This window comes from Buteo buteo, chromosome 13, assembly GCF_964188355.1.
Source record: "Buteo buteo chromosome 13, bButBut1.hap1.1, whole genome shotgun sequence".
Classification (NCBI taxonomy): Eukaryota; Metazoa; Chordata; class Aves; order Accipitriformes; family Accipitridae; genus Buteo; species Buteo buteo.
Window position 1 is genome coordinate 8,199,410 of NC_134183.1, and position 17,419 is coordinate 8,216,828.

The window sequence follows — 17,419 nt, forward strand, 5'->3', positions numbered from 1 at the left end:
TGGCCTACTTAATGGTGGTCAGATACATGCTCAGCCCAGCAGCATAGCCTTGTCAAAGATAGGAGGTGTTGTTCAGCAAATGGAAGAATCATTACGGCAGGCTCCATTAGAGATTAGCTGGACAAAGCTCCTAGTAGATAAGAATAGCAAGACAAATAGCCATGGGTGACAGCATGCTCCAACACCTGGTGGAATTCAGCGCTTTGTCAGCTTTTTCTGGAGGCTTGCCCAAAAGTGTGTCAGGGCTGCAATAATACTCTTACTCTCAGCTGCAGGGGACTTAATTAATCTATTGCTGCCAGATTTTGGGGGGACTTAAGCTAATGGGATCAGTTCTGAGTAAGGGAAGGGTTGATGTACTAGTAGAAGCACTTTCAGCTCCCCAGTTCTCCTTCTTCTAAAGACCAATCCTGTAACTTGAGTTTTGTGAATTTCATCACTTTCTTGTCCAAAAGGGAGTGATATGGGGAGATTGACTGCTTTCCCTTCTGTTTCCACAGATGGTGATGTGATAAGTGTAGCCAAGCTCATCTCTACCTAGGAGACATTCTCCCCTGAGGAGCAATCCCCTTTTGCTGGACATGCTTACAGAACCGCATAGCCATGGACCTCAAGGAGAAGTGTCAGGTAGGTTTCCTGATAAGTGTCATGCCCAGTTTAAATGTTGAGTCCTTTTAATTGTGTTTCATTATTTTGGGTCAAGACTCACTATTTGGTGTTATTATGTGATGATATAATCCATGGTTAGTATCAAAGTTGAGAGTTCTGTCACCTTCACATTCCTAGGGAAGGAATGCTTGTATGAGTAGGTAAGTCCTTTGCAGGCTGGGACTGAGGCACCACGGTGGAACAACATAAGTGAAGTATATGCTATCAGATATGCTGTGTCCTTCTTGAGGTTTTAAGGTAGGGCTTCTGTCCCCTGGACACTTAGCTTGGCTTTATTTGAGAGGCTGAATTCACTGAGAAGATTTTTTAAATAAACTAAGGTAATGAAATCATCTGAGTCCAGTTTTTCTGATTATAAGTATATGTATTTCTTGGGCAATTGCATGTCTTTCTAGGGAGTGCTGCAGGTTAGTATTTCTAGATCTGGTTTAGAAAGTGCCAGATAAGTCTAGATATTGTATGGAGCGGCAGTCTGTCTCTTACTATCTTGCCATGCTTTGAGCTTCAAAGGAAAAAGAAGAAAGAGAGATCTTCATGAATATCTGCTATAGAAGCTAAAAAGACATATCTGCTGTGGCTGACAGGAGACTATAAACTTGGCACATGTTACTACTTCCCAAAAGTAAAATTATTTTGATCACTTTAGTGAGTAGTCTGCTGGTCACTTATGTTTTAGCCATGTTTCAGGAGCCAGCTGAGTATTAAATATATTTCTCACTCAAAAAAGTGAACTGGTCCTTACTCTGGATCCCAATCAGAAATGGGACAGGTAGTTTGAGATCAGTGGAGAACATTATGCACACCAAGCTCTCAGCTGGCTCTGGTAAGAGAACATTCTTGGCTTTACTTTTTGGTGTCTCTCTACCTCACTGTAAGCTTCATCTGCCAGATCATGGTTGCTGTCTCTCTGTTATTCTGCGTGCCTCCCTTTCTTCCTGTTTTGTTTACAGTGCTTCTAGCATCTAGAAGAGGTTTTGTTCATTAGTGCAAAGTACCTAGACTTGGATCTGCTCTAAAAGATTACTACGGCAGTGTAAGTGACTTAAAAAGTACTCCGTTTTTCACATCAACTCTTGCACTTGCCTACTAGATTTCTTATTTGCTGGGTTTTCTGTTCTGTAGTGTGCTGGGCCAGGAAGGCCTGGGCTTACTCATGCCTGAACCTCTTGGTGCTGGTATGCTGGGAGGATGTGTTTGAACTATGTTGTTTTATATCCAGTTGCTGTATTACTATGGAGGTAACATTCCAAAGAGGATAATTATCTATTTATTCTCTTGTTAATGACATCATGGGCTGGTATTGATCATTTTAAGAGATGATGCAATTACCATTCTGTACAGGGGTGTGTTCTGTGTAGCATCTGAGAGCGCCGACACTGGCATTTCTCCAGCCATGGCAGAGCACAACGGGGACACTTTCACTGTAGGTCGCTATCTTTGGTTCATCTCTCTCTTTCTCATATGATATTCTTCATTGTACAACGCAGAAAGAGTGTATCAAATTGCTGGACAGGCAGCAGCATGGACAGTATTGTAATAGACCTTTAAAAGGCCTATTAGAAAAGCATCCTGCACAAGGAGATTACAGGGGGAATCATGGTGTTCTGAAGTCCTAGTCTTCTCTCCTGACATTGAAGTTTTTTCTCCCTCCTTTCTGAATGGGGGTTAAAATTGAAGGCAAGAGATCATCACGCTCTTTTCAATAGGAATAATAAAAAAATTATATATACAGCTGCATTTTGCAACTTACTTTGTTTGGATTCTGAGCAAAGACCATGGTTTTATTCTTGTTAACAGTATATTATTTGGTGTTAAGGAGTTTTCTCCTATTTTTTTTTTCAATACTGCAGATACTTGTTTCACCCCCTTTAAGGTGGAATCCATCTTCTTTTCCAAAGTGGAGCACTTGGACACATATATGCTGATAAGAGAACAAATTAACCTGCTATGTAACCTCAGTAGTAAATTTGATATGCGAGGTTTATTTTAAAATGCTAAAAATAAAATGAACCCAAGTGAAAACATCAGTCCCAAATCTAGCTGAAAGCAATCTCTTTGCTCCAATATATGTGTGTGATGAAGAGTTAGCACTCCTGGAACAGAGGACGTGCTCAGAGCACCACTGCAGCACAGACATCTGTCACTCAGAAGATGAGAAACTTGTCCTCTGGCTCCAGTCAGCTAATACAGTTCCGTTGTCAGAAATGGCTGAGGATCAGAGTTTGTCAGGTGTAATGTAGGATGCCTTCCAATTTTTTCCAGAAGCCAGACACTGCAGAGAAAGGCAGAGAGTATTTTAGGAGCAATGCTTAAATTAAATGTGCTGATATCTTGTTCTTTTCCCTTTCTCCTGACTTTTTAATTTTCTGTGTATTTCTGAAGTGACTTTAATACTTGCGAAAGGTGTCATAATCTCTGCTCCCAGACCCACTCAGCATATACCAAGACAGACAGCAGCACTGATTGCCACAGGACAGTGTGAGCCTCATGAGTTTGAGGTAACTTTAGATGTAGGCTGTATTTGCAGCAACACAACTATTAAAAATTATTGACATCATCCATTCCACAGTTACCAATAACAACTGAGCTGTATTATCCCAGTGTAATTGCTGCAGCCTGGATACAGCACCGTGCCTCCTGGCCAGAGCCCGGAAATGTATTCAGGGAGCCTATGCTGTACTCCACATTGCTCCAGCTACAGGACTGTTGGTCCAGAGCTATCTTGTTCCAGGATGCCTAACAAGAGCTGCAGTCTTATGTTTGGACTGAAAAGTAGCCCAAGTCCTTTGCCTCTTTTCATCTTGCCAGTAACTGTATCTCTGTTTTTATTCCCTGCTGTTCTCTAAAACCTCAGCTCTTCTTCCAAGGGCTTTTTCACAAACTGATCCTTTTTCCACAGGCATCTCTCATCTATGCTGCAGTTTTTGTATGGTTCTTGGCTGGGCCAGTTCTTTACCCCTTTCTATATGGAATGAAAGTAATTGGTTTAGTGATTGCTCTGCAGAACTGGGAAGCCCCAGTCAGAATTAGGACAGCACTGAAGTAGGACCTATATAAAAACCCACTTATAAAGGTGCTTCCCTCCAACAATGAGAAGGAAGCATTCCTGTAAAAGATGAGAGTGAGAGAGAAGGCTCATTCCTTCACCTCCAAAGGCCTTTTTATCCCATTACCTGTTGTTCTACCCAGCCTTTCTTGGTCTATGCTAATCCTTTGCCTTCTCTGTGCCACTGCCCAGGTGTCAGTAAATGGGGAGCCCCGGGCATGGTGCATGGCTATGAAGAATTTACATGCACCTTTTGGTTTAGATTCTGTGACTCAGGATGTATGAATATTGGATGCTGAGAGGGGCTTTTGCTGCTTTCTCTATCAACAAGAGAAGAGGAAGGGAACACTTCAGACTGGACCTGTAACCATCTCAACTTGTTTAAGTAGCAAATGCTTATATTTTTAAATTGAGCTTGAATCCAAAGCTGTGGAGTTGTCTGGAAGACTATCCTAGATTTATGTAGGGGAGTTAGTATTCCTGGGTATCTTTGTCTCAATCTAGTCTTTTTCCTTGCCTGCTCAGGTGTTCCTTCCCCTGTAGTATATTTTATAGCACTTTGTCCTGTCTAATTTGCCATCTGCTTTTCCACAGACCCCTGTCTGTCAGCATCAACCATTACTGTGCATGCATATGCATCTCTACAGGCAGGGAACCCAGGGATTCTGACTGTGTCGGCTCCATCTGATGAATGAACCATTCTTACAGACATCTGGTGCTATCCTGGGCAAACTTTCTTCTCTCTCTGCCTTTTTTTTCCCCCTTTCCCTCCCCCACCCCCATCCACCGCCTCCTTGCTGGATCTGCAGCGTGACTGGAAGCAGGCTGAATTAATCAGCAGACTGGTGCTTCACTCTGCTGCTTCTGTCTCATTCTCTGCAGCGCTGGGCTCTGCACAGTCTTTCTCTCTCTCCCTCTTTGCTCTCTCATTTTTGGAGGGTAGCAGCAGTGCAAGTTGCTGGGGAAGTGGTGCAGGGATTTAGCCCAGATGCTCTTCAAGCAGGCCGATCTCTGGATCCCCCACCAAGGCAAATGCCGCAAAGTAAGTTTCTTTCCCTTAACATTTAAATTCAAAATGGCTTTCCCTGTCTCCCTCCCCAACCTGCATCCTGCCTGATGTGATGGTGCGTGAAGAGCTTTGAGGTTTTGGGGAAAGAGCTTATGGCTGGACATGAAGCAGTGAATGATGATTTTAGCTAGGGAATGGCTTGGTGTTGGAGGTGATGGGGAAAGAAGCTCTGGTTTAAACTGTACATTTAACCCTAGAACCAACAGGAGGGCCAAACATTATTTTAGCTGCTGACTCCTGCTTTGCTGCCTCTTTGCCTCATGATTTAAATTTGTTTCTTCTATGGGCTTTGATCTGTAGCTGTTGAACCTTCTTATCCCTTTGAAACATGTCTCGCAGTGCACCTCCTAGGCTGTATCATAGTTTTAGTCCCCAAAGTCTTCAGCTAAAGAAGTGGGGATGGGAAGGAAGCTAATGGGGGGATGAAAGATGTACTGAAGTTCTGTGGATTTCTGAGCGTTGCTGGCCTCTGGGAGGGGATTAGCGTCCTCTGGAGTAAGCTCTGCATTGGCATAAAGCAGTATGCTGTGTGTTGAAGCCAGAATAAATACAGACCCCTAACTGCTCTCTGAACTTGGAGGAATAATGTAACTGGATAAATTACAGTAATTAAACCTTGATAATTGTGTGGTATGGGTGAGCTTCAGAGCAGTGCATAAACACGGCCTCATCCTGCCAGCAGCCTGGTGGGGCAGGTAACTATGGTTGGGGATTTGCTGCTGCAAACAGGACCAGACAGACTGAGGAATGTACAATTCAAAACTGGGCTGTTACCTGGGGAGCAGTTGCCTCTTTCTCTGCCATTGAGCTGCTACTAGCTGAGGGAGAAGCAAAATGCTGGGCTTTGCATTACCCGTGTAGAAAGGTTGATCGTGCCTGTTGGCACCTTACTCTGTGCTTTATGGAGGGCATAAAATGTGAATGTCATTGTCTGGATTAAAACGGACCCTGTTCACACCAAAACGCAGTGGTGATTCACATGGCTGAGTCGTGTTGCTTTGGCCAGATCTCTCAGAGATCTGTGCTCCTGCAGCTGTGTCTCTTTGCAGCGTAAGTCTGCAGGCCCTGTTAGCGATGAGCTGCGGGGAGCCTCAAAGCCAGTGTCCGCACTGTAGCCGCTGCCAGCACCCAGTTACCAAACTGTGGGGACTCTTTTGTCCAGGGGCAGGGGGAGATCTGGGCTGCCTTTCATACTGTTGCTGCAGATGGAGGAAGGAGACAGTTGTTGACTATTGCTCCGTCCATTAATATGGGCAGTGCTGTGCTGAAGACTTTGCTTGTTTCATTTGATCTGAGATCACCAACAGTTAAGCTGTGGCTGCCAAGCTCATGTCAGGTGACATTTAAACCAAGTTTAATAGCTGTGTTCATTGTGCCTTTTGATACCTTTCCTGGCATGTCCAGTTTTAAAGGCAGTGGTCCCCACAGAGCCATAATCTGCTTGACGGAGCTGGCTGCATCATGCAGGTATCAACATGTATTTCTTTTTCTGTGCTGTCCAGTAGTGTTCAGGTGGGTTGGTGAATGTTATAGTCTTCACAGTGACTACGGTTGGTAGGGAGTTGGTAGTCCCATTATAGAGATGAGAAACTAAGGTGCAGAGGAACATCAGATTTTCACACTGTAATGCAGAAATCTGTGGCAGAAGAAAGAACAGAATCCAACTGTCCTGACAGCCCAGAGTCTTAATCAAAAGATCATCCTGTGGAATAGGAATGTGTCAGGGTGGAGGCTCCATGTAGCCTGGGTCACTAGAAAAGCACTCTTGCTAGGAGTCAGGGATCAGACCTCTTTTGAAAAGGAAGCAGGTGAGCACTAAGAAAGACTATAATTGGGACCAAGGATGTAAGTAGCAAAGGGAAACTTTTGCCCAGAGTGGCCTATACATTGGCTTTGCTGGCTACATCTGTATCATTTTGTAGCATGGATATGCCATTTCAGGCAGCCTGAGCACTAGCTCAGCAGCTGCAGTTGGACAGAGCTGTAGCGTCCTGACATATGATTTGCCTTAGAACAAGAATAAATCCCTCTCTAGCACTAGCCTGCTGTAAGAAATGTTGCCCCAAGAAATTGCACACAGTTGTGTGTATGATGTCTGCCATCCTCTCTGATGATACCCCAAAAACCCCACTATGTGTCATGTTGTGCCTTATCCTAAGCAAGAATCTGACTTACAATACTAAATGCAAATACATCTGGTGGAGTTACTCCTTCTCATGTGTTTTTGAAACTGTGAATAATGCTTACATTTCAGGAGGTGTAATCCCTGAAGCAGATTAATAGCCTGCAAAACGTCATTGTTAAATTAAAAACTACCTTCTTTTTCTGCTAAGGAATGCAAAATAGCTCTCAGAAAAAGGAAGAACATTCTGCTGTCCAGTTTCCCACCTCCAAATGTTTAAATCTGAAAAACGATTGAGTAGAAGCGTTAAAAAAGGGGCCTAGTGTGTGCAGCCTGGAAAGAGGGAAACAATCTGACAGCTGCCTCGTAGGGGTTTTCCATACCACTCTGAATCAGAGGGCTGGATCTGCAGTCTCTGAAAATTGAAGCTTCTAGCAAATGTTCTGTTTTCTATTCCCTTATTTGTTTAAACAGTCTTTGTAAAGGCAGTTACATTCAAGTGTTCAGCAGTCTTGGTGAGAAGCCCTTATTCTGCAAAGGACTGAATCCACAGAGGATGGAGGATGATTCAACCCACTTTGATCTGTAAAGCAAAGAATATATTTGTGCTCCGGTATTATTTTAAAAAATGTTTGGCACATATGATACAACACCACATATTATATCAACATTTACTGGCACAACAAATAAATATGCTGCTGTGGATGTGTAATGGCTGTATGAAAATGTAAGAGGACTTAATTACAATAATATTTTGTGTCCATTTCTCACATTCTGACCTCTGCTTGTTTGTTCCTCTTGAAGGAAGGAGCAAGACCTCTGTCCCTCAGATAGCAGAGTGTGAGAATAAGTGATAAAATTTTAAGATATTCTTGAATGGTTCTGTGTGTAAAAGAACAGGATGGGAACTTTGGAGGAGAGATCAGGAACCAGTGGTGATTTTTGTGTGAGGATGAAGGTGGGCTGCGGGAAGCAGACGTAAGTAGGTGGTGATGCTCGGGAACAACTTCACATTGTGGGAGGAAAAATCAGAAGATAACCATTCTTTTTCTATCTATCAGTCTGAAGAAGCTCCTGCAACTCATGAGAAAGGCAAAGGAAACCTTTCTGCTGTGAGCCAGGCAAGGTTACAGATTTCAGCAAACTCCTGGATCATGGGTGTTGCCAACTAATTTCCCCCTGTCAAACTATGGAGGGCCAACTGAGAGGAGAAGGCAAAAAAAAGTCTACAGATTCTGTGGCTCCCCATCTCCTAGCTCTGAGCTGCTTGTCTCCTTCCTGAAGAGCCAAACCAGTTCCTAAACCTGGCCATTCGCTAGATCTAGCTCAGGTGCCCTTTCCCTAATGTTTGCAGGCAAGCTAAGCAGTAATTTAACACGTAGGATATTTACTGAAATTGGAGAAATTCACGCATCTTTTCATCTCTCTGTCCAGTCCACACTTCAGCACATTCATCCCCTCTAGAAAATAAAATCACATGCACAAAAAAAAATCTCCTGCACCGTGTGTTTTTCCTTAACAGCCATCCTGCAGGTTACAACTCTTGAGAGGTGCAGTGTCATCTGCAAGGCAGAGGGTTGCAATCATCCTGTGTTTACCTGGCTTCAGTCACGCCTCTCAGACTAAAGCTGTGATAGCCAGGACAGGGGTCAGCACCAGGGGAGCTGTAAATGCACTTAGAGGCTCGTGTGCTCTCCAGCCTCTTCGGGCAAAGGAGGAAGCAACTGCTCATTTTCTCTCAGGACTTTTTCACTTTAGACAGGGGCAAAAGGAAAGTATAGCCTTTTAAAATACCTCCTGATACCCATCAGGGGTTTGCTTTCACTGTAACCTGGAATTTACTGTCTGTTTTTTGGTGTTTTTTTTGTTCTTCAGAGGAAACCCTATGCTAAGGCAGCTGGGTGGGAAGGTGTCTCAACTGTTTCTGTTTTGACCTGAAAATGAGCAGATTACTCTTTGAGTGCAACTGTCCAAAGCAAAGATGTGAATGCTGAGTTTTTTACTAATGAACTGACACCTCCTGTGAATGGCTTCTTCACCCTGGGGTGCTCACCTCCTGTTTTGTGGCAGGAAGAGCACTTGCAGCTGATGAAAGAAAGGCTGGGAAGATCCCTCTGGGACAGCTTAAGAGCACCTAGGTTTGCCATATACAAAGGTTTACTTTAGGGCATTTGAAAAATGCCTCATTAGCAGTTGATGACTTAGCAGGGCAGCTTTTGTTGCAGAAACCTAGAGCTGCCCCTTGCCAGGAGCTCAGGGTGGCTCTTCTTGCCTGTGCCTTTGATTCCTTGGTTCCAAGCACTTTCTCTTGATGATCACTGGCAGTAGGTTATCTGAGTCACCGCAGGCAGCCTCTCACTCATATTATTACGGTGTTTACCAGGCTGGCTCTGCCTGCTTTGCCGAATACTCCATGTTTTAAGTGTCAGGATGGGTGTTTAACAATCCCTGCCCATCCTGCCATTCTTCTTCCCCAGCCCTGCCACACTCTGCACTTGTCCTTTCTCACCTGCTGCAGCCACCTCCCTTTGTGGCTGCCCTTACCTTGACTGATACTACGGCAAAACGGTAACTCCTGTGTAAAGACTGGAGCAGGTGCGCAAGTATTTCAGGAACCTTTTTGATTACCTCTGCATTTGTTGCCTTTTTCTGCTCACTGCCTGGTGTGATGTGGCAGTTTCTCTTTCCAGGCAGTGTGTGACTGTACTACATGTTGGCATTAAGTGCAGCTTTCCTCTCATTTCTTCTGTAGCTCTTGAAGTATCCATTGGAACCAGCTCGGTGTCTAAGCAGACTTTGCTTTTCAGTTAAAGTCCCTCTTATTATTGCTGCCTTTCATTCTGTGTCTTTTATTTATCTGTCTGCTTTCTCTGTGTTGGAGAGGATGAGTGGGTGCTTTGCTATGCTTCAGCCAGCAGTCAGCGGAGAGAGCGAAACCTTATTGCCACTTGCTCCACCTTGCTTTCAGGCACTCCTGTTTGCAGCACTCCTGTGGTGCAGCAGCAGGTCTGTTGCCAGCTACGCTGCCTGCCATCTTCTCCTCTGGGAGTCTCTGAGAGACTCCTATGTTTAGTCCTGTGCTGATGTTACCTGGGCTGCTTCCAAGAACAACACAGAACTGCTTCCTCTATTCCTAAAACTGACACAGAGAATGAAAACTACAGCAGGATTATTTTTAGTTCTGTAAAAGTGCAGCTAAAGCAGCATAGCTAGACTGCCTGGCCAGAATTTGCTATTTATTTCAAATTGTCCCTGATAGGTGGGGAGTGTGTGCGTGGTAGATGGTAGTTTAAAGGCATCTATCTGCTACTCCTTGATGCTTACATTACAGTTTTGGATTGGACCATCAATGCAAATGAGTCTGAAGTCTGAGATTAGTTTCCGGTAAATGTTCATCACAAAACCACTCGGTTAAGGAACAGGAAGAAAAGTGCCGATCAGAGCTGAGCTGCACTTGCAGAGCTGGGTGCATGCATGCAGCTCCTGAAGAGCAGAGCTGCTGCAGTTTGAGACCATGGTGGATTTGGCAGGGCTGGGAAGAGCTGGTGATTGCAATAGCAGGAAGAGCTGCAGCTCCTGCCCGAGCTGTATTTGCTGGGCTGTGTGTCGCACTGGTGGGGACCAGAGGGGGAAGCTTCCTGCCTTCTTTGTGTTCAGTAGTTCTGTACTCTGTAAACAGTATGATACACCTGAACATTTCTAATGTGCAGGATATCCTATGCGCTTTACACCCTCAAGGTGTTTGTATTAAAACATGAAATGCAAATGAGAACTTCTGTTAACCAGTTCCCTGATACCTGCTGTAGCCCTTTCATGGACACCTGCCAGCTTTTCCCTGTTGATTCACTTTCAGTGATCTGGTACCCACAGTACCTCGCAGCAGTCTCTGTGATTTGAAAGAAAGGAAAGTGCTTGTGTTCTTGCCCCAGAAATGCAAGCGTTGACTCCACTTTCTTGTTATCAGCATCTTAGAGCAGTGTTTTCCAGATGGCACACTCTTGGGTTGTATCCTTCCAGGCTGCTACCTCTTTGCTGCCCAGTGAGGAAGCATTGCTCTTGACTCTGTGTGCTTTCTTCAAGTCCAAATGCCTCCCTTGTATGTCTGTACAGTTCAGCACTTAAGACTCTAGTGCTTTCTCTTGTAAAAGGAGGAGTTGATGCTGGAGTCATGTCTCCTCCTGAAATGATCCATGGCCTAGCACTTAAATCTAGGGGCTTCTGCATCAAAGTAGTCACAAAGGCAGGATTCATAATGAAAAATTCATAACAAGCAATTGTGGAAATTGGACCACTGGTTTAGATTTGCAGATATTCTACTACTTGGTTGTTATTACTGTTAGCAAAATCCATCCTGTATCATTAAAATTCTACCATAACTGTCTGTGTTCTGTTGTCTCTACAAGCTGATACCAGTTCAAGCCTGTGTAAACCTCCGAGCTGAGCAGCCTCCCTTTGTACTGTCCTCAGCCTCTGCTGATTAGAATCTTGTTTCGCAGAAATGACTTGGTATTGTGCTTTGATAAAGTATTTATCTGGCACAGTCAGGACTGGTTTGTTTACCTGATATTATCTAGGTGCTCTAATTCCAGCCAGCAGTCTAAAGTTCACAGAAGGGAAGATGATTTCAGGAAAATGGAGAATCAGACAGGTGATGATGAGTGCAAGGCATTCACAGTAGGGTGCTCAGTCAGCCACCCAGAAAAAGCCTAAAAAGAAAACAGGACAGCACTAAACAGGTTTTTTTTTCTGGCACCTCAGGATGAGATGACCTCAAGTTTGGGCCTTACCACAAAGAAAGCCCTCACAATCCTGAGAGACCAGTTGTCAGCACTGCTGGAGGGGCATCAGAAGGAACGGAAAAAAGTGACTTCATGGAGGGTGAGGCACCAAACAGCACAAGGTTGGGCACACAGTCTCCCCTTCTCAAAGTAAAGCTGAAGATTAAACAAAAGTTGGCTGAATTCTGTCCCAGACTGCTGCTGCAAAGTGTCTGGGTGCAGAACTGCTAAAGTCCTTGGGAACAAAGCAAGGAAACTCCGTAAGGGTATGCTTCTCTCAGCACTTCTCTCCTGGATGCTGGAGCTCTGCAGGAGCTTGGCTTCACCTGTGAAGGATCTAAGGGCTTCAAGAACCACTAATGGCAGTGTGCCTTTGGGGTCCGTATCAGGTGGAGAGAAAGAGCTCTGAAGCTCGTCTGCCCTTGTCCACCATGTTTGTCTGGCCTGTCAAATACAAAGTGCTAGTGTTTATGCACAGTACTTAAAAGTGTTCCTCGCTTGGTTAGTGACAATGGAGCAGCCTGGCACAGAAGCCTTTTCATTCTTCCAGGCAAGAGTAAAGCAGAGAGTGTTCACCCAGACTTGCCAGCTGAGCAACTGTTAGTGCTGTAGCATTCGCATAACTGATCTGGATGCTCTGTATCCTGTTCAGGGGTTTTACAAAGTTGTGTTCACCCTGAAGTGTCAGCTGCTGCCTTCACCCTTTCTCACTCTGCTTTTTCAAATGTCTGGCTCTGTATTTCATGAATGCTGACTGTCTGCTGTTCTCCTTTTGTAGGAGGTGTGGAGGAGCAGTTTTTTGTACCATGGTAACCGTTGCTCCTGTTTCCACTGGCCTGGTGCATCTCTGATGCTTCTGGCAGTGCTGTTGCTGCTGTGCTGCTATGGGAGCCAGCCACAGGGGAGGTAAGTAAAACATCCTATGCTGGTTAACTGAAGCAAGGTGGTAGTTTTATATCGTCTTGACGCTTTGTGTGGCTGACATAACAGTGTTGTCCCTCATTCTTTCTAGAGATCTAGACATTAGCATAGTCACACTGGTAATTCTGTCCCTATCATTCCCTTTCACAAAACTTCAGCCAACTTAATTCTACTTCTAATAGACCTGTCGAGTGTCTTATGGAGAGACTGAGATTTTTTTTCTACAGCATTTCTAGATCTTGAAAAATCCTAAGGCATTATCATAGTTAGAAAGGATTTTGAAACTGGAGAAGTTAGTGGCTTATAGAAGTTACTGTGCTGTCACATGCACCATAGCATGCCTTGACTGGGTCCTTTCAGACTTCTCTGGTGGCATTATTCTCAAGAAGTGTGATCATAGCTCCCCTGCTTTTCTTTTTTAGCCATAAACCTGTGGGGTGTAGGAATAAACAACTGAGCATGTGTAAATTTATCTGTGTGGGTGGCTAGCAGTGTATTCTGCTCATTTACTCAAACCTCATCTGCTTTCTGCTTTCTTCTGTTTTGCTGTGCAAAGCCAAGGTGCCGAGATAGTTAATGCGCTGGCACTCTTCCTCCTTCTCCTCTTGGATCTCTTCATGATCGGGCGTCAAGAGAGGCTGAAGTGCAGAGAGGTGGAGAGGAGACTTCAGACAATCATTGATAAGATAAACGGTGAGGTCTCATTCATCTGTTTCTCATTTCCATTTGTGTTTTCCTCCCATTGGATTTTTCTCCAAGCCTGATCACATACGTTACTAATTGAACTTACTAGCCTTCCCCTATGTTACACAGAAACAGACTGTGAGAATTGTGTCCTACTCATGCCTGTCCTGTAAAATAGTTATTTTGAGCTGTCATGTGGCCATGTGCTTCCAATCTGTGTGTTATCAGGTAGGCGTCTGTTATGTCTGTGCTTTGGAGTAATTTGAATCCTCAGTATCTTACAAAAATATCTGCCTTGCAGCAGATGATGAGAGAAGAATACGTGGGGTTGTACCACAACACAGAACAGAAGGAAATAAATTGCTGCGCGTGAGCATCGTCTCAATGGGGGCTTTTGAACCTGAGGAGGCAGTTCATTTCAGTGTGGCAGTTTTAAGGACAGCCTTTAGTTTTTCCATTGTGCAAATATGTGTTTAAGGTTATAAAGTTATTATGTTTAGTTGTTAATAGTGGGTGGAGAGAGAGGGGAAAAGCCATCAAGCAGAAAGAGAGAGATGATAAAAGATCATGGGAATGGACTGAGTTTAGCACTGGCAATAGCCACTACAGGAGGTAAATCAATGTATGATTGGCCCCTCCAGAATTGTTATCACTTAATTCTTTCATGCTTTGTGCTTTCAGATACACTTGGCAAAGAGGTGAAATGGCCAGACTCCATGTACCCTGACCTTCATATGCCTTATGCCCCATCCTGGTCCCTTCATTGGGCCTACAGGGATGGTCATCTTGTCAACCTGCCTGTGAGCCTGTTAGTAGAAGGAGATGTCATTGCTTTGAGGCCAGGCCAGGAGTCATTTGCTTCTCTGAGAGGGATTAAGGTAACTTGCTTGTCTTATTTCTCTAGCCTGTAACAATATATTTCCCAGGATTTTCTTGCTAATACTCTAATTCCCAGTGTACAGATTATTGGAGTGTTTGATTTCTTCTGACCTTGAAAATAGCTTGAAATTCCAGTTCAGTCAAGGGCAGTACTTTGTCAGACAGACTGCATCTTCTCTATGAACTCCCAAACCCAATGGAGAGAAGACACTAATGTGATCCCAAAGCACCATATTTCCATCTCTTCCAGGTCAAGGGGAAATTGTAACGTGCTGCTAAATATAAGTGGAGTGAATCTGTCCAGTAGGATGATATGACATACAAACCCCTACTTTATCCTGGTTTTTATGTGGAGAAATAGTTTGTCTGCTTTGACCTTCTCCTTACTACTGATTTACAATAAAAGAAGATAATATAAAATATCTGGGGTAGAATTAAATTAACAAATCAATTACAAGATCTATGCAAAGATTTTGCTGCTTGAAGAAGATTGGAAAAAGTTTAAAGCTTGAAATTTACCTTTGTTGGTTTTTATCGTAACTTTCACTCCAAATGCCAATTTTCATGAAATAACCAGATGTGCTTGAACACATTTAATTTTGCATCAAGTTTGAAACAGTAGTTTAGCTCATGAATTTTTGAGACATGAAAGAGGGAACTGTGACAAACATGTATTGTGTCACTTGTAGTGGGAGGGGTCGTGCTGGACTAAACCTCCAGTCCCTTGCAGCAGGATTCCACCGAGGCCCCAACTGTGCAGCCTTGGGGCTCTCTGGCTTCTTTTCTAGGATGATGAGCACATAGTTCTGGAGCCAGGAGATCTGTTTCCACCTTTCTCACCTCCACCCTCCCCACGGGGAGAAGTGAAGAAGGGACCTCAGAACCCTCAGCTGTATCGTCTCTTCCGTGTCTTGAAGACCCCAATAATTGATAATGTCAGGTGGGTTCAATACAGTGCACAATGCCTGCACAGCTTGTCTATGTCCTTGTTGCTGCCTTGTGTCAGCAAAAAATGAGACTTACCAGTCCAGGACAGGAATTTTCAAATATGCTGTGCTGTGTCTTCTCTATTACCTGGGAATGCTATAAGTCTCTTACTGTCTGTCTTCAATTGTCCTCCTTAACTGGTAGGTTAGGCTAATATATAAAACCACATATATGCTAAAAATTACTGTTGAGCTCATTGCTTTTCAACTAAATTTGAACAATGCGGGGTGGTCACAGATTTCATGCATTTGATGTAACCAGCCATATCACACCCTTTGGTCAATTGGAGATAGAGATATCTGAATGTCCTTGTTGGAGTTTCAGTACACATTGGGGCAATGGAGCCTTCCTGTTAAGTTGGTGAGGAGACCTGGGGCATTTGCTCAACAGCACTGCAAATTTACCATGGCAAGTGCAATGCTGCTATTATAGAACTTGGCTTCGCTTTTGAAGGTCACCCCTCATAGCATAGGGTGAACACTGTTCCAGTCAGGTCTACCAGGAGGTTTATATCTGAAGAAAGTGCAGGGTTAGGGTCTTGGTTGCTGAAATCTCAAGCTGTTTTCCATTTTTTAGGTGGTGTCTGGAAATGGCTTTGTCACGTCCTGTGACAGCCCTGGATAATGAAAGATTCACTGTACAGTCAGTGATGCTGAAATACGCTGTCCCTATTGTACTGGTAGGTCTCATTTCAAGCCTTTGTTGTTGAATATAGCCATGTTTTGTCAATAAACATGAAGAATTTGCAGCCATCAACAGGAAATTGTGGCCAGGCCCTAACTCATGCAGCTGACTGTGTGTACCTTGGGTAGTTCAGAGAAGCAAAGATGCTGAGCCATCTAGCCATGAGAGTGGAGGGAGGAACTGCAGCAGCAGACCAAGTATATCTTCCAGACTTTCCCAGGGCTGAGAATATTACAAGGCAGTGGAAACTCTTTCCCTACAAGTACTAGTAGTTAGCTGACAGCGTCATCTCTCTTTGAATTGCAGGCTGGCTTCCTGATCACCAATGCTGTGCGCTTCATTTTCAAAGCTCCTGGAATTACTTCTTGGCAGTACACTCTTCTTCAGCTACAGGTAAAGGAGAGCTTTGAGCTCTGCTACACCTCCTCCCCAGAGCACCACTGAGACCGATTCCCTCCCTCAGCAGCTTGCTTCATCCTATGACAGCATCCTATGCAGGCCCTTGTGCACTCTGGATCCAGGAGCTCTCAGTGGAGCAAGACAACAGCTCTACCCTTGCCATTCCTCCCAGACTGCCCTTTACATTGTTTGCTCTCTCTCACTTGCCATGTGTGTGTATATATAGAGAGAAAGATAAATGGTATCCTTTGCCTTTAAACTTGTAAGAGTTTATGCCAAATTCATCAGGAAAACCAGCTGCGAGTTGGTGTGATTTATTCACGTTGTCCTTCATTACAAACCCCTAGGGGGGTGTGCGTCTCCCCTCCTGTGCTTCTCCTTGTGTTGCACTCTTCCAGTGCAAGCAGTCTCCTTCCTTCCTGCCATTGCCTTTTACCCATCCTCTCACTGTGGTGGACAAGATGTCATGTGAGAGGTCTGACTTCTTGTTGTCTCTGTGCTTGCTGGTGATTGCAATTTTTTTTCAGGTGAATGGTGTCCTACCCATCCTTCCATTGCTCTTTCCTGTCCTGTGGATTCTTGCTACAGCCTTTGGAGAAGCCAGAGTCTTGGCCCAGATGAGCAAGGCCTCATCCACCTCACTGGTAGGTATCTCTCCAGTGCAGAGAAAAGGGCAGGAGATGAGAAGGGCTCTGTAAAGTGAGCACAATGAATTCAGCAGATGTGTCCACATAATTGTAAAAGCTTTGGATCTTTGATTGTCCCAGCTATGCCCTCTCCCAGGGGCACAGTGTGGCTTCTTTTTGAACAGATGTTTTAATTTTTTCAGCCTGTCTACAGATATCCTGTGGTGATAGGAAGCTCCAGTGATTCCATAAAACTCTTCAAGGCATGTGCTTTCTATCAGCTAAATGTAATCTGTCAGGGTGGTCAACGTGGAGATAAATGCCCTGTGGTGGCTATAACTAGGGAATGTTTAGCCACTGAGAAGGAATGGGGTGCATGAGATCCTCTGTAATCCCCTGTTTTGATGTGTGGGCTGAACAGCCCTTTCCTGAGGCTCTGGGGCTTTGCTTGCAGTCACCCCCTTGGCAGTAGGTCAGGGAGTAAGAGGAATTTCTGGTGGTTGTGCTGGTTTGGGGAGTGGAGTTTGGTAGTTTGATGGGTGTGTGATCCTGAAC

At 44.4% G+C, this 17,419-nt stretch overlaps 1 protein-coding gene across 6 annotated transcripts in view; it reads left to right on the forward strand.

The window, feature by feature from the left end:
- TMEM94 (transmembrane protein 94) overlaps positions 1–17,419 on the forward strand; it is a 51,656-nt gene that overhangs the window by 7,950 nt on the left and 26,287 nt on the right. For all 6 annotated transcript variants that reach the window (XR_012652694.1, XM_075044527.1, XM_075044528.1 and 3 more), the window contains 9 exons: positions 501–627; positions 11,665–11,784; positions 12,463–12,590; positions 13,162–13,298; positions 13,971–14,167; positions 14,957–15,108; positions 15,732–15,834; positions 16,146–16,232; positions 16,766–16,882. Coding sequence is in view for 5 of the 6 variants with exons in the window: in XM_075044527.1 (XP_074900628.1) it covers positions 604–627; positions 11,665–11,784; positions 12,463–12,590; positions 13,162–13,298; positions 13,971–14,167; positions 14,957–15,108; positions 15,732–15,834; positions 16,146–16,232; positions 16,766–16,882 (1,065 nt within the window). In the remaining variant the exon portion in view is untranslated. The remainder of the gene's footprint in view (positions 1–500; positions 628–11,664; positions 11,785–12,462; positions 12,591–13,161; positions 13,299–13,970; positions 14,168–14,956; positions 15,109–15,731; positions 15,835–16,145; positions 16,233–16,765; positions 16,883–17,419) is intronic.